This window comes from Cydia pomonella, chromosome 22 (genome assembly GCF_033807575.1).
Source record: "Cydia pomonella isolate Wapato2018A chromosome 22, ilCydPomo1, whole genome shotgun sequence".
Taxonomy (NCBI): domain Eukaryota; kingdom Metazoa; phylum Arthropoda; class Insecta; order Lepidoptera; family Tortricidae; genus Cydia; species Cydia pomonella.
In genome coordinates this window covers 3,660,523-3,687,848 of record NC_084724.1, presented here as the reverse complement: position 1 = coordinate 3,687,848, position 27,326 = coordinate 3,660,523, and the positions used below count along the sequence as shown (strand labels likewise).

The 27,326-nt window shown below is 37.5% G+C and overlaps 3 protein-coding genes across 3 annotated transcripts; 1 reads left to right on the top strand and 2 right to left on the bottom strand.

The window, feature by feature from the left end:
• Positions 1-514: 514 nt before the first annotated feature.
• LOC133530371 (syntaxin-16) lies at positions 515-10,248 on the bottom strand. The gene is made up of 4 exons (XM_061868282.1): positions 9,700-10,248; positions 8,622-8,752; positions 7,811-7,983; positions 515-6,319 (listed from the first exon to the last, which is right to left on the bottom strand). Exons 1-4 carry the CDS (start codon positions 9,778-9,780, stop codon positions 5,682-5,684), a joined length of 1,023 nt encoding a protein of 340 aa, XP_061724266.1. The 5' UTR covers positions 9,781-10,248; the 3' UTR covers positions 515-5,681.
• On the top strand, positions 10,207-12,236 carry LOC133530369 (actin-related protein 8). Its single transcript, XM_061868280.1, has one exon. It carries the CDS (start codon positions 10,521-10,523, stop codon positions 12,207-12,209), a length of 1,689 nt encoding a protein of 562 aa, XP_061724264.1. The 5' UTR covers positions 10,207-10,520; the 3' UTR covers positions 12,210-12,236.
• Positions 12,237-14,886: 2,650 nt separating this feature from the next.
• Positions 14,887-26,902, bottom strand: LOC133530370 (XK-related protein 6). The gene is made up of 5 exons (XM_061868281.1): positions 26,225-26,902; positions 23,083-23,202; positions 22,454-22,641; positions 20,116-20,268; positions 14,887-19,296 (listed from the first exon to the last, which is right to left on the bottom strand). The coding sequence occupies exons 1-5, from the start codon at positions 26,479-26,481 to the stop codon at positions 18,821-18,823; spliced, it is 1,194 nt and encodes a 397-aa protein (XP_061724265.1). The 5' UTR covers positions 26,482-26,902; the 3' UTR covers positions 14,887-18,820.
• Positions 26,903-27,326: the final 424 nt, after the last annotated feature.

Below are 27,326 nucleotides of genomic sequence, written 5' to 3'. Positions count from 1 at the left end.
TTCATTTAACTATAGTGGAGTATTAAAATTAAAACAAGAGTATTAATCAATTTCATATATTTTCATTTTTATGTCACTTAATATAAATATAAATAAATGAACAAATCGCAACAAATACAGCTATTTACAAACAACATATTTACAGGTTTAAGAATATTAGTGTTAATTTTTCCATACAAACGTTCTCGACATTTTCCTCTCTGGATTTTGGTTATATGTTTTGATTATAATATCTGTCTTTATTTTTTCTTAGTCTGAATTTTTTTTTTTTTCGTTTTTTATAAGGCTATTATAAACAGCGCTAAAATGGCCAAATAAATGCGCCGTAAACAGACGCCTAGCATACAAAATCGGCAACAATAAAAAACAAAACGGTCAGAGGTCAATTTATTTCTTATTCTGTTTCCAAAATTTCGTGACAATTGGTTAAGTTTTGGAGGAGGAAAATGTCGAGAACTAAACCTCAATTTCTAAATTTTTCACGCAGGATTTTTCGCTTAAGCTGCAGTTGTCCTTATCGCACTAATTTTAGGACACGCCCCCGTCAGCGGGACGGAGATATTTACCTAAAATTCTCAAGTCAGCGAATGGGCTCAGTTGGTATTTCCTCATAAGATGTTCCATATTCGAACACAGACAAAATACTCAAACAATTACAGAAAGTCTTTTTATAAGATGTGCAAAGTTCAAGACAAATTGCTTCAAATTGACAGTAAAATATGTGATAGGTACTTAAGACTTCTAAGCGCCACTTGCACCATCCCACTAACCCGGGGATAACCGGTTAAACCGTTAACCCAGTGTCAAATTGTACTGGTAACAATGTAAGTCCAGGTTTAACCGGTTAACCTCGGGTTAGTGGAATCAGTGGAATGGTACAAGTGCGCCTTAGACTCCTAAGCGCCAGTGTTGTTATCAAGATTTGCCTAAACATTCGGCCCACTGATCACCAGTTCGTCGGATGATATCGGCCTGTCAGTTACTCGCTAAAGCTGAAGAGGCTCACTAATTACGAGTAAGCCGGATGATATCGTCCTGTCAGTGACAATCGCGAATAACTCCTTCTTCCTCGCGTTGTCCCGGCATTTTGCCACGGCTCAAGAGAACCTGGGGTCCGCTTGAAAACTAATCCCAAGATTTGGCGTAGACACTAGTTTTTACGAAAGCGATTGCCATCTCACCTCCCAACCCAGAGGGTGAACTAGGCCTTGATGGGATTAGTCCGGTTTCCTCACGATGTTTTCCTTCACCGAAAAGCGACTGGTAAATATCAAATGATATTTCGTACATAAGTTCCGAAAAACTCATTGGTACGAGCCGGGGTTTGAACCTGCGACCTCCAGATTGCAAGTCGCACGCTCTTACCGCTAGGCCACCAGCGCTTCCTAACTTGAATAACTGACAGGCCGCTATCGTCCGGCGAATTGGTAATATGTGTGCCCCTTGTGTTTTATAGGCCAACTTATAACTTTCCACACAATGGAAAAAAATCCTTAATTTTGTTACTAATGACAAGGTTTAACTTTACGGTAGGTATCTCTATTCAATGTTTTGGTAATTTGTGACAATTTGACAATAAATAAAGACAAATGAAACATTTTAGAATATCTTCACACTCATTGGCACACTTATACATTTCCCACGTCCCAGAATAATTTCCACCTTCGAGCAACACCGGCTTTCGACATGTCGGAAGGGAGCCCAAGCGATATCTTACCGTGCAAATCGTTCTACGATTTCTTGCGGAGGGAAACGTGCACACAGTCGCACTTCTCACTCACTACATACAAAATCCAATCTGTAATGACGACACAAATGTTCAAGTCATCCACGATGACGCGCAGATTTGTAAAATATAACCTTTTATGACATGAGACAATGAAAATGATTTATTTCATAAATTTTGAGTACACATATGACAACAAGGTTGGGTCTTCCTAGTAGGTAAGAAATGCCTGTCTCAGAAAGTCCTCCATAATAGCACGACACAAGGCACTCGTCTTCGTGTATGATACGATGTACACAAAGAAAATGACAATACATAGACCGAATCCCTTTGTTTGGCATAATTATTGAAAGTCATAATGTAATGATAATAATAAGAGCCTCGGTAGAGAGTACCATTTTGTACCTTTTGGCGTTGAAACTCTAGGTCCATGGGGTCCCAGCGCGCACAAGTTTTTTGGAGAAATCGCGAAACGTCTGGTTGACGTAACTGGTGACCGAAGAGCTGGCGGCTTCCTCGCACAACGTATCAGTATTGCGATACAACGAGGAAATGCCGCGAGCATCCTTGGTACAATGCCTCAAGGGCCTATTTTAGATATAAGCTAGTTATAGTAATCATCTGTATATATCCATTATGTATATTGTTATTGTCAATAAATAACATGAGCTGAAAAAAAAAATGATAGTCATATTGTCATTAGTCATAACTCTGAAACCATTACATTTTCAGGAATTTCCTTAGGTTATTCTATAGATAGGTTAGGTTAAGTTTCTCTTGCACACTTGCACACTTGTTTTTGTGTACGGACGAGTCACAACACACCGCGCTATGCCCATTTGGGCATGTGCTTCGGCAGAGGAGAAGTAGTGCGAATGAAGACTCCCTTCCCGGTGTTGCTTGAAGATTTCACTAAAGTAAGAGTGCTAAGCACGAATAATTTCTTACATTGAACCGCCATTTCTCATCTCTAATTATATTGCTGCCCGCTCGCATAGTGGCATTGACCGCCTGCATTTTGGGCGAGAAAGCAATACCTATACCAAAGAGAATTTGAAATAGAGGTGGATTGTCAAAGAAAACTTTGTAGCCACGTCAACTTACTGCCATCTTTCGACACATGATTAAAACTTTTCGAACGCCATTTGACTTTAATCCTTATTCTTTCACTAATATGTGTTAAATTTGTTAAATATCAAAAAGAGGCGCCATCTTACCGGGCACAACCCAAAGGTTATGGCGCCATCGCTCGAAACGATGCTGCCATGCCTTTGATCTATTAGATGGCGCAACTCTTTGATATATAACAAATTTAACCCATATCAGTGAAAGAATAAGGATGAAAGTCAAATGGCTTTGTAAAAGTTTTAATCATGTGTCGAAAGATAGCAGTAAATTTACTGTGGCTACAAAGTCTTCTTTGATAATCCACCTCTATTTCAAATTCTCTTTACCTATACTTATGTCGCTGTCGGGTCAATGTGCGAAATTATTCGTGCTTAGATTTCTTACTTTAGCATAGAATATGATAATACAGAAAGAATTTACACCATTTATTTTAACAATTAAGTATCACTGGTTAAAAATATGGCGAAACTAAAACCATTTCTCTATTTTCACCATACTCAGAATTTTGATATTTTTCACAACATATTGATGAAAATGAATACGACAATAACACATACGACTTAAAACTATACAAATATTTAGGCGATATATATATAAAAATAGTTAAATAATGTATTATTTACAAAATTTAAATGCATTTTTTGGGTCTTGCCGCCAAACATTACCCTTACTTTCTCTGTATGTTTAGATATTTAAATAAAAGTAAACAAACAATTTGTACATTTTCGGGTAGTTATAACATTTAGTGGTTAACCAACCAAATACAAAACCGCCTGGTGATCCAGGCGGTTTTGTATCAAATAATGTAGGTTAAAGTCAGAACTTTAACCTAGATTATTTGATCATGTAATGTTTTCATCTACCCTCAACTGGCTTAAGGAGCCATTTGAGGGTAGTTTTTTTTTACTTTTATTTAAAGACCTAAAGATACAGAGTAATTCTGTTATAAAAACTGACCAACCCGACTTTGACATTAAAAAAGTGTGGAGTGTCATAACAACGTTGTAGATGTAGAAATTCGACGTTTATAACGACACTTCCCACTTTGGCATTGCAAAGTCCCTGCAGATTTGGTTTGGTCTAACTTACAGGAAACTTCGGATTTTAATGGTACATTTTTGGCGGCCAATACATTTTATTAGTCATCATATCAATTAAAAACATGATAGCTTAACTAAAGACTAGAATAACGTGCGATCATTTTTACACAATAATTTTGCAGAAATAAGTTTTTAATTAAAATAGTTGACATCAAAAGTGAAATGAAAGGTATCTTTCCCAACACGACTGCTTTTAAAAAACTTTTTTTGCAGTCGGGTTCGAGATGACACCTTAATAAAATACCTACAGGGCTAAAAATAAATATTTTTTTACAATATAAATTAATACTTAAATAGGAATGATTTTGATTGGGCTAAGAACTCAAGTGTTAAATCTATTTACATAAATTAGTCTGGTCAACAAGGTCTGGGTACCTACAATAATTCCCTCGTCAATTAATACAGTTAAAATAGAGCATATACATTTAAATATATGATTAATTACTTATTACATTATAAAATTTCGCGTTTTAAACACTATTCAAAACCAGGTGTAACGCGAATTTATTTTGCTACCTTTATTTCCGACGTTTCGACGCAGGTTTCACTGGTCGTGGTCGCGGATAACTGATGTCCCAGCAAAATCAAAATGTCAAAACAGAGATTTGTGTAACTACCCGACGAAAAGTCTATGAAAAAGTGTTACTTACACATGTGTTAATTACAAAAAAAAAGGCAACAAAATAAATTAGCACTAGACCTGTGGCCTATTTCTCGGACGGTATTAGTCTAATATTATTAGTGTGTTGCCATGGTAACCCATACGACTTGACAGTTCGTGGACTAATAATATTAGTCTAATACCGTTCGAGAAATGGGCCTCCGGTTTTAAATATGTTTTAAAATGTATTTGCATAATTTAAAATGTGTACACTATATTGTAATTCAAAAGAGAGAAATTAATGAAATATTACATACAAAAAAATTGATGGTTAGTGTATATGTATTTCAAAGTTAACTACGTAATATAAGGCAATATTGAACCTTGGATTTTTCAGTGCCTAAACTTTAAAAACAAATTTGTGTGCATACTTTTTACATTAGTTATGTTTAGATGAATATTTTGATGAATTTAAGTAATTTAAATATTAACTTGCACAACACAAACCACAACTTTTTGTCAAAGATTTATTTTGAGTCAAGCTTTTACCGCGATTTGGACAGGCAACTAATACTCATTGAGATAATTCTAACAAACCAAAACACAATTATGTTGCGTTGCTTCATCACAGAGTTCCCATGGCCGCCTCCTGCGTCCATCATCAGATCAGCTTGATGGTACCATAATATTGCATTGTCACCCGACTTACATATACAAGGTGGCCAAAAAATATGTGCATTACCGTTGCCAGGGAGGTTTTGGGATTATACTGAGCAACTTTTACTATTAGACCAACCCCGAAATCGCGAATTTTTTTTTTACCCTCCCATAGTAAATGGACCAGCTATGTATGAAACAGCCAGAATTTTTTTTCGAGATTTCGGGGTTGGTCCCATAGTAAAAGTTGCTCAGTGTAAGCCCAAAACCTCCCTGGCAATGGGATTGCACATAATTTTTGGCCACTGTGTATATGGGAAGTTTCAGCTCAATCCAATAATGGGAAGTGGGTCTAATTTAACTTGAAAGATTTTCCCGAACAAACATTGTAATTTAAATAAAATCTTGTAATTAGCATAAATAACGTAAAAAGCACACCATAAATTTCCCAACAAAATTAAAACAAGCACTAACTCTTAATAATAATCAATAATACCACCAAAATGATAATCATTACCGCTAAAACTAATATACAATGCATTTTCCTATTCTTCCTCTGATACCTCTCCGCCTTTTGCAACTGCTTATAACCCTCCTGCACTTGAACTTGTGTTACTTCAATATTATAATCAATTCTATCTAATATAGTACCTTGTTCATGAACCATATGACCTAAATCTTTGAAAATTTCATTCAAATCAACTATAGAACGCACAATTTTATTAACCTCCTGTTCTCTCTCCGCTACCATCCTAGTATTTTCTTCCTGCATAAGCAATAACTGCTTCTGATTAAGCGCAGGTTTTTCAAAATCATTTTGCTGTTCATAATCATCTATAAAATTATTTTTCTGCGTACCTGATGTGCTGGGTAGTGAAAACAGTAAGTCTGTTTGGTTGTTTGTGAGATCTGGTAATAAGTTGTCGTCTTCTAGACTTAGTTCTTCAAAGTTGGGTAAGTCGAAATATGCGTTTGACCGTTCTTCTCTGGAAGTTAAGGATTTTAGGTAGTTGGACTGGGCTGTTCGGAAAGTTACGCTGAGTTCTTGGAGTGTGGTTACTAGCGCTAATACTACGTTGGTTGCTAGTTTTTGCTCCGTTTTGTTACCTGAAAAGCAATAGGAATAATTTCATTCGATAAGTCCTTTCAGTTCAAGCTCGAAACTTGCTCAAAAAAGATCTTATTTCATGCAGGTATACTGAAGGACAAAGGCATGTATTGTTCCCGAGGGAGTTATAGCTTTTTCTTTAATTGTGTCACTAATTCATACGAACCAAGTATGTATTATAATACTGACAATTATAATTTATTTTTATAGTTTATGTAAAAAAATATTATACATTTAATAGCTATTTAAAATATTTTTACAGAATTTTCTGTCTGTCTTCCCTCCTTCCTAACCTGTCAAAGAATGCCAATATGGCGGACGAATGTTTGAAATGTCACCGTATTTAAGAATTATTTCGCTTAAAATTTAGTTTTTTCTTCGCAAGTGTGGTGAAAAACATTGTGTGTAACTCCGGAGGTAAGAATATTGCAAACTCTAGTCTTTAATGCATCTAAAGACCTCGTTTGCAAAATTTCACTTACCCCCCTCGTTGCACAATGTAGTATATACATTGAGCCTTGATAGCCGTAAAATGCATGTAGGCATGTGTGAAGTGTCGACCGATCTCCGTGGTGAGTCTGCCGTCTATCGATCTGTCTGTCTGACGCTGTAGCTCGCATCTGAAAGTCAATAGAATGTACATACCATGTCTGACTTGAACCTTGATAGCCGTAAGATGCGTGTAGGCGTGTGTGAAGTGTCGACCGATCTTCGTGGTGAGTCTACCGTCTATCTGTCTGTCTGTCTGACACTGTAGCTCGCTACTTAGAGGCAACAGAATGTACATACCATGTCTGACTTGGGCCTTGATAGCCGTAAGATGGGTGTAGGCGTGTGTGAAGTGTCGACCGATCTCCGTGGTGAGTCTACTGTCTATCTGTCTGTCTGTCTGACACTGTAGTTCGCTACTGGCAGGCAACAGAATGTACATATCATGTCTGACTTGAGCCTTGATAGCCGTAAGATGCGTGTAGGCGTGTGTGAAGTGTCGACCGATCTCCGTGGTGAGTCTGCCGTCTGTCTGACACTGTAGCTCGCATCTGACAGTCAATAGAATGTACATACCATGTCTGACTTGGGCCTTGATAGCCGTAAGATGCGTGTAGTCGTGTGTGAAGTGTCGACCGATCTCCGTGGTGAATCTACCGTCTATCTGTCTGTCTATCTGATACTGTAGCTCGCTACTGACAGGCAACAGAATGTACATACCATGTCTGACTTGAGCCTTGATAGCCGTAAGATGCGTGTAGGCGTGTGTGAAGTGTCGACCGATCTCCGTGGTGAGTCTGCCGTCTTGTCTGTCTGACACTGTAGCCCGCATCTAACAGTCAATAGAATGTACATACCATGTCTGACTTGAGCCTTGATAGCCGTAAGATGCGTGTAGGCGTGTGTGAAGTGTCGATCGATCTCCGTGGTGAGTTTACCGTCTATCTGTCTGTCTGTCTGACACTGTAGCTCGCTACTGACAGGCAACAGAATGTACATACCATGTCTGACTTGAGCCTTGATAGCCGTAAGATGCGTGTAGGCGTGTGTGAAGTGTCGACCGATCTCCGTGGTGAGTCTGCCGATATGTTCTTGTTCTCCCGTGTCATCTAATGCTGGTCGTCGGATCTGGCGCGAGTGGCAGGATTGGAGCTCGGATAGTTTTGTTCTTAGCCTGGAAAATAACAGCAGATTGTTTTTTTTACATTGATTAGGCTAATGAATAGAATCAGGCGTTACTTTGCGGAAATCGATACTAATTAAAACAAAAACGACGTTATAGCTGTCGGACGTCAGACCGTCAACATCTCCTGAGGATGCCTAGTAGAGGCGAAACACGTGTCGAGTTTTGTACTTTTGGTGGTGAGTTGTTATATTTATTTTTGCGGTGGGAGGGTGGGAGCATTAAGTGCATGTAAAAATACGCAAGTAAATAACGGGTTGGCACTGATTGGCTAGCACGTTATCTTTTCAGTGTTTCGTTGTGGCACCCACTATGTGGTTAATTTAGCCCACCTCTGTGGGTACATATGTCGTACATGGCCCACTTTAGACTGGCGGTTTTGATCCCAATGGTGACGAAGCTTGTTCAGTTCGTAACAAGATGGGGCGCAACATGCTTGGAGTGAAAAGTATTGACCGGATCCGAAACACTTTTGCCCCTATTGGAAATAAAACACTTGTAGGCCTAGTAAATTAAGACAAAACTTTTAGACAACTTTTGAATCTACAAAAGGCTACGGACTTTTAGGCTGTGTCCTTTCCATATGTGTAGCAAATCATGTTTTTTTTTTAAACTGATAAATTACAGACCTAGTGATAATATAATGGGCCTCCTCTAAGGCATCTGTCCAGGGTGGTGGTGCAGTCTCAGACCGTATCTCCAGCCCCGCCTCCATGTCGTTGGAATTGCTCCGCATAAGTCTGACCCGTTCTGATTCATTCTGTAAATCATATTATACATTTAAGTTTATTACTCATTTCTACTTCCTAATGTGGCGAACATATTATGTCAGGCAGGAAGGTCTTTTCTGCAACAAATAATTCTTCACCACACTTCAACTGGGGGAAACTGTAGCATTTGGGGATTCTCGGCTCCATTCGGCTCAGCATTGCTATGTGCAATTATTCTTGAATTTTGACAACCCTAAATAGCTGAAACGGATAGAGCCATACATTAGAAAGGGACAGCATAATTCGTCCCTGAATCACTGTCAAACTTCAGTTTTGTAGGAAGTGTCATTTCTGTATGGTAGTACTATTATTTATTCTGTGACCACACATAGAAGGAATGATAACATATGGTAGTTTTACAGTTCTAATTTTAATTTATTTCCTATTCTTATCTTTTCTGCTGTAATTTGCTCTCCTGTCTATTTTTTGTGGTGATGGTCAATTAAGCATCCATACAATGATGTTTTGGGTTTTTTCACAGTTCTACCATTTAAGAAAATATTTTGCCTCAAATTGGTATATGTATTCAAATAATAGTCTCAGCATGCTAAGATATTTATTTCGTTTAGAACCATTGAATTTTGAAACTACGATTGGGTGGTTTTCTCAACTTTTCTGGAACAGTTTTTACTCATTGTTGTAAAAACTCAAGTATAAGAACTGCTAGCTTTTATAATGGAATAGAGTGGAACCAGTAATAGACAAATAACTCTGTTAAGAAAAGATGATGCAAGCTGCAACAATAACATATAGTTAGGTATAGCTCAGCACCTGAGCACTTAGCTCACTGTTTAAGTCATTGTAGCAAACATTAGAGCAAAGTCCTACTTACTTTATCACCCTCATAAACATTCTAACAGTACTTAGACCGTGTATTTCACCGAGTTATGGTAAACAGAGCTTACTTTATCTACATTTTAATCAATAAAATATGTACCTGTTCTGAAAACAACTGTCGACTGTGGATAGCATTGTTGCGCATTAGCACAAAGACTTCGGTGAGACTTCGCGACACCATTTTAATAGTAATGTACCAGTATATTTGCTAATAATTATGAATTATTATTTTATTGCACTTTGGGTCTGACACAGATCGGTGCTGACATTTCGGTGAATGAATGGATTTTATTTGACAGTGGGCAGTTGTATTTTAATTTTGTACGTCAAGTTTGTCGAACTTAATTTAGCTAATACAATCATGTTATTTTAGATTTATTAGGATTTTATGAGAGCCTTAGTGAGTTTATATTTGTCACTCATATTATTTCTACTAAATACAACTAAAAATAAGACTATATGTGGCAGCAATTTAAATCATATTTACTATTTGGACCAACATGGGAACAATGTATGGAAAAATAGATCTGCATATTGTCACTAACCAATGGTGTGTGTTTACGAAGTTTGCTGTAGTTATTAACTTTCTTCTGAAGAATTTACAAAAAGTAGAGGCTAAACAATAAATATATTTTAGTAATATTACTTGAGTATACAAGATACTATATTCGAATTACTACAATATTTGGTTTGATTAAGCTATCATTAGAAAAACTAAAAATATTGCTGCACCTAATTACAAAAAAAAACGCTAAGCGCTCGATTGACAGATATAATTATTGGTTAGAATAGTCAATAGAATTGTTTATTCGAGAAGAAGATTGATTTTAAGAAGAATTTTACTGTAAAAAAATACTCGTATTCCTTTAAAGTCATTACAGCATATGTTTAATTAACGAACAGCCATAACTTTATTTCAAAATGAGTATGCCATCGCACGACCCCGGCCCAGAGCAGTTCCACCAATTTCCATCCAATAGAATCATCGTAATACACCCTGGATCCCTCTACGTCCGCATCGGGCGAGCCTCCGACCTCCTTCCAGTGAAACAACTCCACTGCATCGCGAGAAAACGTCGATCCGGAGGCAAAATCTATCGCGATCCTTTTGTACCGCCAAGCGTGCCGAAAACGAAAGAACTGATTGAAGAACTAGAAGAATGCCGTCTACAAATATCACATACGTTGCAGTCTTGCATGCAGTCCAACGGGGCGCGGCGGTACGCTACACCTCCACAGCAAATAGCGGCTTTTAATCGCAGATCTCTACCAGAAACTGTCAGTGATGGAGAACCTTGGGCCCAAGTCGAATGTGACATTGTTGTCGGTGATCTCGTCTTAGATATAGACCCAGATTTACCCTTCAACATACATTTCCCATACAGAAGAGGTGATTTTAACATACACTCTGAAGTTGGAGGCTCAATATCCTCAGTTCTCAATGATTTATACATAATCTGGAGTTCCATAATTGAACATAAACTAGGGATACCTTTAATAGAACTCATAAAGTACCGATGTGTGCTTTTAATACCTGATTTGTATTCTAGGAGCCATTTGAAATATTTAATGTCTCTTCTGTTGAAAGATTTAGGATTCGGTCACTGCTTTTTGGTACAAGAAAGTGTTGGAGCAACATTTGGGGCTGGAATCGGATCAGCATGTGTAGTCGACATTGGTGACCAGAAAACTGCCATATCCTGTGTTGAAGATGGTATCTCTCATAAATCGACAAGATTACGGATGGATTATGGGGCTGGCGATGTATGCCAAGCTTTATCTTGGATGTTTCATAAAAGTGCATTCCCTTATAAGAATTGGAACGAAAATATACCAAGAGATGTTGTTTTAATGAGGAATTTGTATGAGAACTTCTGTCATGTGAACTTAGATGTGTGTGGTCCATTAGAAAAATCATTCCTAGTTGATCATCCAGGAGATATTGTCAATAAATACACATTACAAGTTGGAGATGAATGCATCATATCTCCTCTATCAATGTTCTACACAGACCTGCTAAAAATAACAGGCTTGAAAGCAACTAAATTACAGAACCGACAACCTAGTGACCCAGAAGATCCGTTTGACGCAGAATTTTTAAGGGAAACTGGTAGAAAACGGGAAACAGCCGATCCAAGTGCGAATGAGAGTCAGCAGTTCGAAGCTGTAAATGAGAGTCAGCTAGCAACAAACCCAGATGAAGATATTGTGGTTGACACTTTAGAAGTAGGTCCCGGAGACGCTGTCTTAGCTCCCGGTCAAGTTTTAGCTCTAGACGCAGCTATATTGCAAAGTATAGACCGAGCGAGCAGCGAGGAATTGAAGCGTAAAATGTACAGCAGTATTCTGATTGTTGGTGGAGGCGTTAAAGTCCATGGATTGTCCACGTGGTTACAAAATAGACTAGCGTTACAAATACCTTACGCTTACAAGACTGAGCAGCTAGAAATTGTGACATCACCGAAAGATATAGATCCTGCTAGTACAGTATGGAAAGGTGCTGCTGTAATGTCCTGTTTGGAATCAGCTATGGAACTATGGATTAATCAGACAGAGTGGAATAAGTTTGGTTTAAGGATACTGAGGGAACGAGCACCGTTTATATGGTAGCCTTAGCAAAAAATACTTTAAGAATTATCTGTTGTTTTCTTTTGTCACTATCAGTGTGGTATTAAGAATTATTTATTTAAAAGAAAAAACCTTATTAACATTTAATAGATATCCTACGGCTCCACACTAGGCTATGCCTGTCACGTGACAGCCATATTCAGTTAAAAAAAAAGTGCACCTATTCAGTGTAATTGTAATGAAACATTGTTTTAAAAAGTACAAAAATAATTTATTACAAAAAACACTGTTTTGGCGATATTCATTATGATATTAAATACAACTTACAAACACTACTAGTATTATGTGTTCGCCATAAAAAGCAATATTCATTAATATTGGTATAGTATAACACCTTTTACATTATTAAAGGTTTAGACAAAATTAAAACTCCATCTAGTGAGTGGTTTCAACTCTAACTAAGAATCATCTCAAGTCTCAACAGACAACATTAGATAATACCATTTTTATTTTACTTAATTCATATGTTCAAAAGCACAGCTCACAATTATCACTACATGTGTATAAAAAACACGATCAAAAATTCTCCAGTCAATAGCGCTTAAGGGCGTCCGCTAGCTGGCGCAGTTGCACGGAGCGGGTTAAAGAAAAATTGTATTAGGAACGCTAACTGGCGCGGACGCGTACGACAGATTTTACCTACAACGGCATCCGCGTGCGTACGCCCCAGGGACTGCATAACCGAATAAATTTTTATTTCGCTACCGAAAAATAACGGTACCGTTATTTTTTCGGGTACCTCAACCGCTTTCATACAGGTACCCTATCAGCTAAGGCGTCGTTGCCAAGTCGCCCGCGCCTTCCGCCAACTTAGTTCCTATTGGATGAAGCTGTCTATGTAAGTGTAGGCCCGGAAGTCCTATTGATTTTATTTAATACTATCAGTTTGGCTATAATAAATAACGGTTAAGGTATATACCGGATAAAATATAGGTACCGTAATTTTAAAACGGTTGCGATACCTTTCTATCGCAGCCGCGCGGCGTTACCGGTATCGTAATTGTATACCGCTACCATACCGTCATACCGTAACCGAAATCAGTCACTGGTGCGCCCGCGCAGTGCAGTCGCGCCAGTTAGCGGACGCCCTAAAGTGGCCACAAGTGCTCAGTCTAGTCTAGTCTTACGTCTAGTTAGAAGTAAGTGGCACTACTACTCAAGTCTCCTCTCCTTTGCAGTAGTTTGGCGATGTATTGCATATTGGCACACTATGTTAGATTAGAACAGTGTTTTAAAATTAGGTGTACTTATTTAATATTTTATTATGTTATGTACTATTTTAATATACCTACCTACTCAAATAACAAAAAAAACTGCGTATTTTCATATAACCTTAAATGGCAGTAGAATGGTCATTTATCATTCATATTCGGTAGCTTAGAAATAATTACAATATAGAGTATATATTACCTTAACATACAAGATTGAAAAGATTACTAATAATTTATTTAAAAAAATATTGCCAAATGCATTGAGATTCATCGATTTACAAAAAATTGAGCATTACAATAATTTGTTGACATTTTTTAACGTCATTCTTACATAAGTAACTACAGCTGATAATTATGTTTACAAAGAATAAGATCACATAAGGTACTTGATATGGGCAATTTGCTATGAAACAATAAGGTAATAAGAAAGAGAATCATACTATAGAGGCTAGTAAATTAAGAAGTAACAAACCCCATATTCTTCACTATTTGCATGTCTTGGTCATATAAAGACTAAGAAAAAAAACCTGTCCTTCCCTTTCCCTCATGAAAACATTTTTTAGGCCGCTGGCCAGGACCTTATTTCGTCAGTCATCGCTTCCCGGCGGATGCTTTATCAGATTATGGTTTAGATGCTGTTTAAAACCGGCAGCCGGTTGTATCGCGGTGGAAAGACCGTCAGCTGTAAAATGAACATAAAAAAATACTCGCCTTATTAAAGTACGGCGTTTCACCTTATCAACAATCAACATGCAACAATGCATGATTTGTTAAACTATTGCTATCATAAAAGGGTAAAGCGCTTATTTTTTACATGTTCATGCGACTAGCTGACGTTTTTACCACAGGCTAAGATTTTTAAATCTGACCTATCATCTGAAAAAGTATCAAACGGGAGGCGATGACATATTTTTTTTACGTCTTTCGGTGGCTGCAATTCCTCAACCCACCAACGGAGCGGCAGCTGATGTCCACGAGGGTTCATCATACATAGCCGTTAACCACTATACTAGTTTTCGCACTATTACGATTACGAAATCTATTCCTGGCTCGCCGTCTATTAAATCCGAGCGACTTCTTTGGTAGTCATAAGAAACTTGTTCGCAATGCCGGATTTAGAGGTCTGGAGGCCTCGGGCAATAAAGGAGTGGAGGCCCCCTGGCCTCAAATTTTTTCCAAATAAAATGGTAAATTTTGTGGAGGCCCGGGGCAGTAGCCCCGGTTGCCCTCCCCTAAATCCGGCCCTGCTTGTTCGGCCCACAAAGCGGCATTACTATTATAATTCTCAAGTAGGTACAAAGAAAAAAATACTTTTAGCTTTGTTTTGTTACGTGTGACATGGCCACAGTCTCCTGAGTCACTTTATAAAGCCGGGTTTCTTTAATTCATAATGGAAATATCTACTAAGCATGTCAGTAAAACGAGGTTAAATATTTCTTCTAAGAATCGACGACCGGTTTGGCCTAGTGGGTAGTGACCCTGCCTATGAAGCTGATGGTCCCGGGTTCAAATCCTGGTAAGGGCAATTTATTCGTGTGATGAGCATGGATATTTGTTCCTGAGTCATGGGTGTTTTCTATGTATTTAAGTATTTATAAATATTTATATATTATATATATCGTTGTCTAAGTACCCTCAACACAAGCCTTATTGAGCTTACTGTGGGACTTAGTCAATTTGTGTAATAATGTCCTATAATATTTATTTATTTATTATTATTATATGAAACCACGCTACTTTTGTCCCCTGGCTGACGATACACAATAGTTGATCCGCCCATTTATATTCAAAGTATCGTGTAAAGTTGTTAGCGATCGTGCCATTCACGAAGACGTTGCCTTAACTCGGATTGTCATGTATTAAAGATTAGATTTGACAAATCTGCGCGTCATCTTGCATGACACGAACTATTGATGCCCATCAAATGTGTTCTTTTGTTCAAAAAGTATGGTACATTATTCAATTTATAAATAAACAATTAAAATATCTTATACCTTTAAACGAGCAATTCTTGTATATATATATATATATAAATATATTTCTGTGATCTCGAAAACGGCTCTAACGATTTCGCTGAAATTTGGTATATGGGGGTTTCTGGGGGTATACAATCGATTCAAATTAGTCTTATGTTTGGGAAAACGCGTGTTTTCGAGTTTTCATGCGTTTTTCTATCGACACAGAATATGGTCGTTAATTTCGTGTTGCCGGCCACTGTCCGTCTGGCCCAGCGGGTTAAGACGCGGTTTGCTAGAAACGAGTGATACGGGTTCGAATCTCGCCCGGTGACTAACTTTTGTTTTTTTATATAAATGTTCAAGTTTATATATATATTTTTTTAATTTTTATTGTTTTAGACAAGTTTAATTTAGTAAAAAAATGTAGTTAAGATTATCACCTATACACCACCATATTACAATAAATAGTAATAACCGAGCAACGCTCGGTCGCCCAGGTACTTTATAGTTAACAGGAAAACCATATTAATTAATTAATGTCCGTATTTATAGCAAACAGGAAAGACAAATTGGAGGTGTATGACCTAAAAACATTTAAACAAATATTTTTAGCATTCAGACGATTCCCATTTGTCCCCCACGTGACCGCCGCCATGCATGATGCACCTAATCCAATATGTGCCCGGTGGGGACAAATAAGAATACACCATTCAGACATACACAAATTGGTTACAATGCACACGTGAAACATTTTGCTAAACATTTATTATTTATGACCTTATTGTGACAAACATAAAGTTTATATTGCAAGATCGTAACAAAGAACGTCTTGTTTTAAATATTGACTTTATTGTATTTGTATGAAGGTAGTAAATCCAATGTAGGTATAAGGGGTCATCCATTAATTCCGTCACATGTTTAGGGAGAGGGAGGGAGGAGTAAGCAGCTTTGTGACGTCACTTAACTTCACTTGTAGACAAAAAATGTTTTGACTTTCTGTTTTCCAAGTACAGTTAAATAACTAGTTTTTGCAACGATATATAGTTTTTATACGTGAAATTTTAATTCCTAATCAGTTTTGTGTCATAAAATTTCTAGATTGCTATTATTAAAAAATATATATTAAAATAATAATACTTCATTCGAATTGCTTATTTTGATAATAACAAGATTTCCAAATCTTTGACGTCACACCAGGGGAAGGGTGTTGCCAAATATTACTAGGTATGACAAGGAGAAGGGGTCAAAAATTCGTGTGATGTAATTAATGGATGACCCTTAAATACCTTCCTACGATCACAAATTTAAAGTACCTACTTACCTAATTATGATGTGTACAAAGATATTTAACATAGTTGCACCTACATAAGAACACATTAAGTACATGATATGATATAGAACGATTTGAAACTTAAATATTACTTCGAGACGAGCTCATAAGAAAAAATATCATGTAGACCTCATACAAATAGAAACACTACTATACATATAAATTATAGGGACCTGCCGCGATAGCAGAGGACGCTGGTTTGATTCCAACCTGGAGCACTGGATGGCTTGGTCACTTTTTCTTAGTATATGACATTTATTTCAGTGTACAATTCATATAGTAGTGTATCTACTTGAAATAAAAACAAATTAAAACATTTCTGAAAAATAATTTAATTTGTTTTAATACTTCTAATAGAAATATTGCTATAAACTGAAATAGATATCATACACCGAAAAAACTGACAAATTGTATTTCATAAAATAATTCGACTAGTTCCCTAGTTGGAGAAATAATATTGTGAAATTAAACATCATAGATATACATATTGTTTCAATATACAGTGTGTAAATTCAATACGGGCAGAATATTTAAACGGTATCCAGCATAGGACCAGATGTCCTTCTGTTCTGCAGGAAAACGAGAAGATTTGAGGAGAATAGTGTGGGAATGCCGCCGGGACAGTAACCTGCAGCTCAAACTCCAGGGAATTGGGCTGAATGACCGCGACAAGTGATCGACAGCCCGCCTGCTTCCGGCCGGGCGTCCCTACACTACATATACATCGCTAGCATACCTAAGAAGTGTAATGAGATAAATTATGCTTAGAAATACAGTAAGAATATTTACCATACAAAATAATTCCGCACGCAATGTAAAGAAACACACAAGTTACAATCTTTTAAAAAGCTCGTATCTCGTAAGTCATGTCATGTGTCTTAATGTTTGCAGTACATGGCTGCTCGGTAAATTTTCAAAAAAGAATTACGGGGTCATAATTAAGTGTAACTTAAAAAAAACTATTAGTGATTACACGGATAAATTATATATCTGGTTTAATGTATTGCCCGTATTGGATTTACACACTGTATACATACATAAAATTGTTCATATTTAAAACCCGTTTCTTCATAAGCCCCGACAGATATAACAGTATAAAAAATGCTCAAAAAGTATTGTTTATCGACAACATAGGCATTCGTCTCTTTCTATCGAGCCCATAAATATGAGAAAGACAAAACTAGTAAACGTAATACAATGAGAAAATAAAAACTACAGTTGAATCAACTAATGAAAGCTTAACAATACCATTGCGCATTCAGGTAAGAACCAAAATTCAAGAGATCCATAATGAACCGTATCAATACCATAGTAAGGTTAATTTTAGTTTAACTAGTTGCTCTGTGAGCTGTAGACCTCGCGTTAAACTTAGAAAATGTAAAAGTGAAAAATACTTAGTTCGTTGATTCGTTATCACAGTGAACTTATGATTGATGGTGTTAAGTGCCATAGACGCTATTGGCGCTTAAGTCCTTTATGCCATATTCAGCATTAAAAAAAACAACGGGTTGCACTCCTGGAGTGCCGGCAGAAGTGAAAACTTGAATATTAACGTTGTGCATTTTTGATATTTTGGATTATCAGTATAAAAGTACTATCATTTATGTGGTAAAATACAATATTCATTTATTGCGCTATCGTATACAAACATGACAATTTATATTACATTAAAAATTTAACACTTCAGAACTATTATAATTATTTAACATTAAAAATGCACAACGTTAATATTCAAGTCGCGCCGGCGGTCTACACGTGTCCGTCTTACGAATTTACAATCTCTCGAATCTGTCTGTCACGTGACCTGTCGCGAGTTTAACATGTTTCCCCCATCACAAAAAGTGCATCTCAAAAATCCCATAACTGGATCGGCCAAAAAACTATTTAATCATAGAATCTGGACACAAAATTTCACGAGATTCGGTTAAGAATTGTGACCTGTAGAGGAGAACATTCGCCAACACTTCGGTCGCTTATTTTTTTTTGCAATTAAGCAGTAAGTTTTGGTTGTCACCTGATGATTTCAACTCTTTCATTTGAAAATGGTTTGGTAATATTTGTACTGAATTAATTATTACTTTAAAATATTAGATGCTAACTAATTTCAGACAACTCTTCATGAACTTTAAAAGTCACATTAATGTCTTTACTCTCCCTTCTTAATTTAGGATGGAAGAAAGAATAATACACCATCATCAAAATTAAACCTACTACATATGGCACTACGGTAAGAATTAACGCAGGTACAAATATCACCGAATCTCTCATACTATCAGACGCGTATAAAAACCAAAGTATACCACACACAATATTTTGTAAAAAACATACAGTATAATAAACAGCATATCTATATCTTGTCTTACCTTCGATCGGTAGAATGTAAGTGAAAAGATACACAGCGCCTAAAGCTAGTGAAAATGACAGTTCGGCCATTTTGTTGTGTGAGCAAAATGGCGACCGGTCGAAGAGTTGCAGCCACGTGGCCATGATTAGGATGTGGATGGCGCAGGCGAGGATCGTCCAGTAGGGGAAGAGGTACGCGATCATTGATATCGACATGACTCTGCTCACTGAAACAAGAAATAGCACATTTTGATGCAAGCGTACAAGGTAGGTATGTCAGTATGCACGGAATCGGGGTTTAAAAAACAGAGTCTACATCTATGTAGAATCAGGCTAAGCTATCTCTGCAACGTGTTTGATTGCACAGAGTGTGCAAGTGTTAATTTAGATGTCATAATTGCATAGAAGTTGTAAGTTTACGATAACACTTTCACACTATGTTATCAAACACGGTGCAGATTTAGCTCGACTCCAATAGGTCTATAGGTAGATGTAGTAGATTCAGGAGCAGGTATACCAAAAACTTGTTAACGTTCTACCAACCTCTCAGCTGCTTCGTTCCGTTGCGGTGTAAGTAAAACCATACAACCGCGATGACTGTATTAAACTTACGCGTGAGAACATGGCATGATGCCATGTTATTGATGTTATGTTGTGGGTTAAATAGAAAAACATAGATCGTATTGAAGAGACGCCAGAGCGTCTGCAGTATGGAGCCGCTCCCACTCCCACGTTATTCTCATCTTTTTAGTAAAAAATCTAGACATACACCAGCAACGACTGTTCTACCAACCTCTCAGCCGCTCCGTTCTGTTGCGGGCTGCGGGGTAACTAAAATCATACAACCGCAACGACTGCAAAACTTACCCGTGACGAGGAAATGCCAGAGCATCTGGAGTATGGAGCCGGTCCAACTCACTTTCTTCTCCTCATTGGTAAAAAGCAAAAACATACACCAGCGAAGACTGTTCTATCAACCTCTCAGCCCCTCCGTTCTTTTGTGGTGTAATTTACAACCATACACCGGCAATCATTGGAAAACTTACGTGTAACGAGGAAATGCCAGAGCGTCTGCAGTACGGAGCCCGTCCAGCTCATGTTCTCCTTGTCTTGCTGGGCGAAGCGCACGGCGCGCTGGTACGCGGCCAGGCACCAGCCCATGCCGATGATGGATGAGCAGATTGACAGGATTTGGTGTACTGAAAGCAAAGTTCATGTCCTTTAGACGTTAATATTAATATTAGGCACCTAACTCTGCACTGACTTCTAGAGCATTTCCTTAGTTTCATTTAAATAATAAGTTATTATTATTACACTACATCAATCTTTCGCTCATTTACGTAAGTGTTTTCTATCATTTCGATCAAACGTAAGAAAGATTATACCAGACCGCAACGCCATGAGAACGGAAGACTCACAAAGTCTCCAGCAACTCGGTAAGGTTCGATTTAGGATGGCAACCAGCGTGATGTACCATTCAACAAACATCTTTTTAATCCAGGTGATACAGACCTGACAAGCTACGTGGTGCTGAAATGCAGCGATGTGGCTTGATACATGGCAAAAAAGCTTGGATCTCCAGATATCTCCCCAAGGTCCTACTGACCATAAGGTTTGATAGGGTCCTTGAGGAATTGGGCTAGTTGGACTAGGGTACCCCCCACCCCCGCCACGCAAAATAGGCGCCAGTCGTCGAGTTCCGGAAACATGCCCGTGATACAATACAAGCGGTGAGAAAGACAAGAACCATTCCTTACCTCTGAACCGGTTGAGCACCCGAACATCCTCAGTAACGCCGCGTCGGCATCTTCTTTCAACGTTTTTACCAAGTATACAATATACTCGTATTTACTATATTTCCATGACCAAGGCGAAATTATTAGCGTGTTGAAGACGCTAAATTGGATATAGATCAAGTCATATTTATCTTTTTTTAATATTAACTTTAAGTTGTGGTTTACATATCAAATACTAAAATTACAGTTAGACTAGCCAACAGGGGCGGCGGCTCCATACAACTCGATTCCCACCGGCTTGCCTAAAATTTATTGCTACATAAACCAAACTTATAAATCATCATTAAAATTAAAAATATTATATCCATAATGAAAACACTACATAATACATTACCTTGGAATTGTTAACACGATTTACTAAAGCTTCACTATTGACTAAATTTCAACTAATCATAGCGAGCGCGCAAAGAGAAGCTCAGCTTGACTATTCATTCATGCGCCACTACACAGATACGAAAACTCACGCACACGCTCATAAATTTTGCTATAGAGAGTACGCGCGAATGAGCTTCAAAGCAACTCGGTCTTGTATCGAGTTATTCATTTGAATAAAAACCTTAAACGTAAGAGTATAAGGTTTATATTGGAAAAATGCACGCACATATTCATAAAGTCCGCGAGTACTGAGGGGCCTACCGCGTACACCGCAGTACGCAAGTTGCGGGCAACTTTCTCTTTTACTCCAATAGCGTAATTAGGGTGACAGAGAAAGATGCTCGCTATTTGCGAACTTCGTGGTACGTGGTAGGCCCTCTGTACACGGCCGCGATAACTTCAGTTATATTACCATGCTGCTTCATTTGAATTTAAACCTTAAATACAAACAGGTAAGATTTATATTAGAGTGTAATGTTTCACAATTTTGAATCGGGTGCGTTTGCCGCGCGTATGCTTAATATTGCCATACAAAAACATTGAATTGAATAAATGGGTAAAATTTTATGGTATTTTACTATTATTAATACCAATTTTAGTAAAAACCTTTTAAAAAAAGGTAAATTTTAATACAAAATCCAAGTATCTTATGTAGTCTCATCTCAAGTTTAATTATTTGATAACGAACGTTTCTTCAAAGAAAGTACTGTTTGTAGGTTTGTAGTAATAGGTTTTAGAATTCGTGGGTGAAAATGGAATTATGTTATGATAACACTCGCGTCGCGGTTGATACCAAGGCTTGTTGTTATTATTAGAGTTTTAAATGTTTTTATGTGATTTTATTTAGTTTTGTGCACAAATTTATATATAAAGTTACTAAGCCCGTGAAATTTTGTATGTTTTGGTGTATAATAGTATGGCAAAGGTGGTTATTCACTAACTGCAAAAGGTTGCGCCCAAGGATACACCTAGCGCACGCTTCACTCTTATCATGAAAAAAAGTACATAATGATAAATTAGGTTTTTTTTTTGTTCCGAGTTGCCTAGCCAGAATTTTCACGCGCCGCTACTGCTAGCCAATGAGTTTTAAAACCCACAGATTAACAAAGGTCCCAACTATCAAGAGCCCAAAAAAGTCGATGATCAAGGCGAAATTAGACACACTCAAGGAAAGCAAGCCCAGATGATTAGATATGCTCAAGAAACTCCTTACCTCTGAACTGGTTGGCCATAGCGAACAGCAAACTTGTCTGCAGCACCTGCTGCGGTGCAGCTTCTAGAAAGCACTCGAAGATCCTAAGTAGGGCTGCATCGGCATCCTCTTTTAACATCAGCTTGTAGTAGTGACGCTGGGAGGCGTGGTCGCGTTTCCTCTCGGCTTTGCGGGACTTTATGGCGTAGCTGAAGTAAACAAATTAATAAATATTTGATTCAAAAATATTTAGCATTTTATTTCATGATTAGCTGGGTGGATCAACTTTTTTGTGTTGTTATTCAGGGTTGTTGTCCAAGGGACAATATTGGTACAGTTTGTTAGATAAAATGTTGTATGACATTCTACTAACATGCTTAGTAGATAACCGACTATGGAAATAGACGGGTCCACACAGACCGAGCTGCTTCGCGCGGTAATTCCTCGCGAAGTTGCTCGTTCTGTGTGGACCCGTCTAATGGCTTAGAACTACCATAAAAAAATCATATTTAGTACATTCAAAAAAGCCTATTAAATGAAGGTTTTAGGTGTTATTTTCTCCTGGACAACTAACCGTAACCATTGCAAGGAGTGACACTAAAAATTTGATTAATTAAATTAGCAAGCTAGACGAAGCAAATAATACTTACACTAAAGCATCAATGAATCTTAGTATGGGCGCCATCTGTAACACCAAAATGAAGATCCGCAGCCAATGACGCTTTGTAACCTCGTTGCTGATGGAGTCTTGTTGCTTGTCTTGCGCATACCTGATTATAAACCAAGAAGTTGACAATTAAATTAATTTTACGTTTTAAAACGTGTTTTTACAGTCGTTAATTTAGTTTATTAGTAGTTTCCCCTGTCCCGTTTCCTATATGAAATCAAACCGGGCACGCTAAAATTATACCCACTTCCCATTAGTTCTGTAAGTTGGGTGATGTGACAGTGAAATATGATGGTACTATTGAGCTTATCTGATGATGGAGACTAGAGGTGGCTATTGGAACTTTGTGATAAACAATGCAACAACATTTTTGACTTGACAGTTTCTTGTAATTAATCTTTCTTGTATCACATTCGTGGCAGCCTTGGAATTCGTGACGTAGCGGATAAGCTGCAGGAAAGTCGCCTCCGATGGTATGGCCATATAAGCCGCAGACCAGTAGACTACGTCGGAAATAGATGCCTCAACCTCACTGTCCAAGGCCCTAGATCACGCGGCCGCGGTAGGCCTAAGAAGCGCTGGCTGGAGGTCGTGAGAGCGGACATGGTGGAGAGCAATCTCACATCTGAGGATGCCGAAGATCGGGCAAAGTGGAGAAGATTAAGTAGGAGAGCGGACCCTGGCGCTAGGCCGGGAAAACGCTAGGTTGAAGAAGAGTTTCTTGTAATTAATGTGAATCGATCCTGATCTTCCTGAGGATCAAATGTCTATATAGGACTCATGGCAATTAAGTAACACAAAGGTCAGAAATGAGAGTTAAAGTCTGACGCTCGCACTCGACGATTGAAACGCCTCTAACAAAATTATATTGTAATGTGACGTCACATTACATTAGTCTGTCCTAAATGTACGGAAGATCAAGAAAATTGCTATTTTGATCCTGAAATATTGCGTTTATGTATTTGTGGTACAATTTATTGTTCAATAAAATTTAAGGAATCGAATGGTACCATTTTCTTTTTTCTTTAATATGAGGACGAAATAAATGGCTATTTTATTTTATAAAAATAAAATTATTGTCAAAAAACTTATTAGTATATAACTCGAAGCACCCCAACTGGTTATCTCATCGCGCGCCGAACGAGCTATGGGACGAGCGATGGTACAGACAGGCAATGTGAGATGATTGAAAATGTAGACCTGGGCTTTCCGAAACATTTCGCGCGAGTGTTTAAAATATGTAAGTTAAACCATAAAATTAGTTTAATGTTAGTGTGACTATGATAGTCTTAATTAGAAATGACAAGTTATCAATATTAGTGATATCAGTCATATCAGATAGGTAGGTATTTAGAGCAAGTGTAATACAAGTTGGATTAAAATTTTTATCACTGTAGATTAAGTATGTAATTAAAAATATGATTTTTAATATCAGCTTTTATCACATGTGCTACAGTGATGGATGATAACTGGCAACTATCTAACTACACTACCAACTGCCATTTAATAAATAAAAATATTTTTTAAATCAACTGTATTTTTCTTTCAACAGACATCTTCTACTTATCTGGGAGACCGAAAACATATAAAAACTCAATGCGCATTTTCCCACAGACATGACATGACCTAGCTAGATCGATTTTTCGCCCACGAAAAGCCCCATATAGCAAATTTCATCGAAATTATTAGTCTTTTTCGAAATACTATATATTATTATAATTGCTCGTTTAAAGGTATAAGATACAAGCCTGATCTGAAAGGTGTTACAATGTTTTATACATCACTAAGTTTCTAGGGCAATCTTCAGATCTACTTGATGTCGTTATAATATTACATTGTTACTGGTCTTTATAAGTATACCAAATTACAACTCAATCAGATACTAACATGTTAGTTATCAGTAGAAGACGAATGTGCTAGTAAAAACATATTTAAATCAAAAATTTAGAAGTTGTTAATAGGTAGAACGCATGACTGAATAAATAAATAGGTAAATATACTACAACAACTTATACTGTGTTAATATGCTATAATTATGTATTAACCTTAGTATTATAAGTTAATCATATAATTTAGATTAAGGAAATACTAACGTTGAAAATGAGTGCCTCATTTCGCCGTTTAACGTAAGTTTGGCGAACCTAACATAAGTTTAAAATGTACCATACTATTTATGAAAAAAAAATTAAAAAAAAAGAAAAACTGTTTTGTAGCAAACTTACATCCCACCTATATAGTTAGATATAAAAACTACAAGTTAAATAAAAGCTTGTAATTAAGATTATAAGATAGCAAGCAACTAAGCAAATAAACCAGTTTAATAATATCAACCAAAGTATGTCTTTGGTTGATATTCAATAAATCAATTGCCATATTATTGTCACTGCTACTATACACTAAACAATTTTAGATAATTACTCAAGCCACAAAAAAAACTGTGACGCACAAGGAAACAATCTCTGTTTTGGCAAATTAGTTATAGAAACTTAATATAAATGTTATGTCATTATTGGCTTTTTTTTGATAGCATGTTGGTGGCAAACAAGCATACGGCCCGCCTGATGATAAGCAGTCTCCATAGCTTATGTACACCTGCAACTCTAGAGGAGTCACATGCATGTTGCTAACCCTAACACTCCGTACCCTCGTTGAGCTAAGATAACTATCAAAGGTTGCCCGCCTGGCGAGAAGAGTTGAATATTATGCTCTAGACATATAGATAAACCAACTAAGTTGAGGCAGTATGGTCTATGGTCTAAGCCAGGACTCATGTTTTATTTAAAAAATGCACAAAGCATTTTCCTAGGTCAGGGATCGCCAAACCGTGGCTCTGTGGAGATACGATTGTGGGTCTTCAAGGGACCATAAAACACACATCTACAGTACAGTTCTTAGACCATTGAAAACAACATTTGCGGCTCTTTCAGATTCCTAAAACTGGTGATCTCAACTGCAATTGGCTCTACTTAAAAGTTTGCGGACCCCTGTACTAGGTGTAAATGGCCTTAGACATAATATTCGAACAGATCTTGAAAACTAGCGAATGTGTAATAAGCTCATCATCCAATTGGCCAACAGGAGGCCTGTGCTGCGCAGTGAAATACAAGATAACAAAGTATACTTACATGCGTATTGATACTGCGGTATTTATGAACGCTGGTAAAAGTATGAAAGCAAGCGTCCATCCGAATTCCATCATGTGGCCGGCCAAGGAATACTGTATTGCCACATTGATATCTACTCCCAAGTCTACGAAGTGGCCAACAATCGCCACAACGTACATAATAATATCGAGATTGGTTATAGTAATGTTATCGGGCATTCGGTCCGTTTCGTCGTAAGAATTCCCATTTTGAAAAATTTCACGCATTGCTTTAGGCATTTTGAAAGCATGTACGTATCGGATATGAAAAGTTTTAAATAGGAATTAAAGCTTTTGCTAAGAAATATCAAGTACGAGCGCGCGTTTTGTAGATATCAACACAAACAACAAAATGAGACATGAATTTGACGTAAAACTGAACGAATGAAAAGAGCGAATGAATAGTGATGTCTGAGATTTTGCTTTAGCAATGAACAGCATGGACGAAAATATTATTACGAATTTAAAATTGGGACCACACCATCAAACTTTTGTAAAAAAAACAATCTGACAACTGAGAGCCTACCGCGAGCCACGTTCGACATGTTGCCTCCCTGTCAGGCTTACGTACGAATTTACAAGTGCAACAGAGAGGCAACACGTTGAACGTGGTTCGCGGTAGGCCCTCTGTAACCTGAGGGCCAACCGCGAATACAAAACTCGAATTGTTGTTTTGCATATTCGAGCGATTGAGAGTTGAGACGCAACGCAGATTTTGATTTTCTTATTCCGCGGTAGGCTCGCTATATATTCATACTTTACCGCTTCACACATCTACTGTACTTAGAATCCTAAATCGTAATATATCTCATAATCTATATAAATCCTAAGTTGTAATAAAATAAGACTCTGACTGCACTATACTAGGAAAAACTGCTAAACTACTTAGGTATTAAGAACCCATAAAGGATTGAAGGGCTTAATAGATCCACACGGTCGGTCAGTCGCCGCGCCGAGCGTTTAGAGTAGAGCATTTCGTTTCGAGTCCGACGTCAGAGGGCCTACTGCGAACCCCGTTCGACGTGTTGCGTCCCTGTCACACTTACGTATGAATCTACAAGTGCGATAGAGAGGCAACACGTCGA

Excerpts from the sequence above, each read along its gene's own strand:
- LOC133530369 (XM_061868280.1), top strand. The coding sequence starts at position 10,521 with ATGAGTATGCCATCGCACGACCCCGGCCCAGAGCAGTTCCACCAATTT.
- LOC133530370 (XM_061868281.1), bottom strand. The coding sequence starts at position 26,481 with ATGCCTAAAGCAATGCGTGAAATTTTTCAAAATGGGAATTCTTACGAC. Across the intron at positions 22,642-23,082 it reads AGATTCATTGATGCTTTAGT|CTACGCCATAAAGTCCCGCA; the intron begins GTAAGTATTATT and ends TGTTTACTTCAG. Across the intron at positions 20,269-22,453 it reads TATGGCCAACCAGTTCAGAG|TACACCAAATCCTGTCAATC; the intron begins GTAAGGAGTTTC and ends CTTTGCTTTCAG.
- LOC133530371 (XM_061868282.1), bottom strand. The coding sequence starts at position 9,780 with ATGGTGTCGCGAAGTCTCACCGAAGTCTTTGTGCTAATGCGCAACAAT. Across the intron at positions 8,753-9,699 it reads GACAGTTGTTTTCAGAACAG|AATGAATCAGAACGGGTCAG; the intron begins GTACATATTTTA and ends TATGATTTACAG. Across the intron at positions 7,984-8,621 it reads GCCCATTATATTATCACTAG|GCTAAGAACAAAACTATCCG; the intron begins GTCTGTAATTTA and ends GTTATTTTCCAG.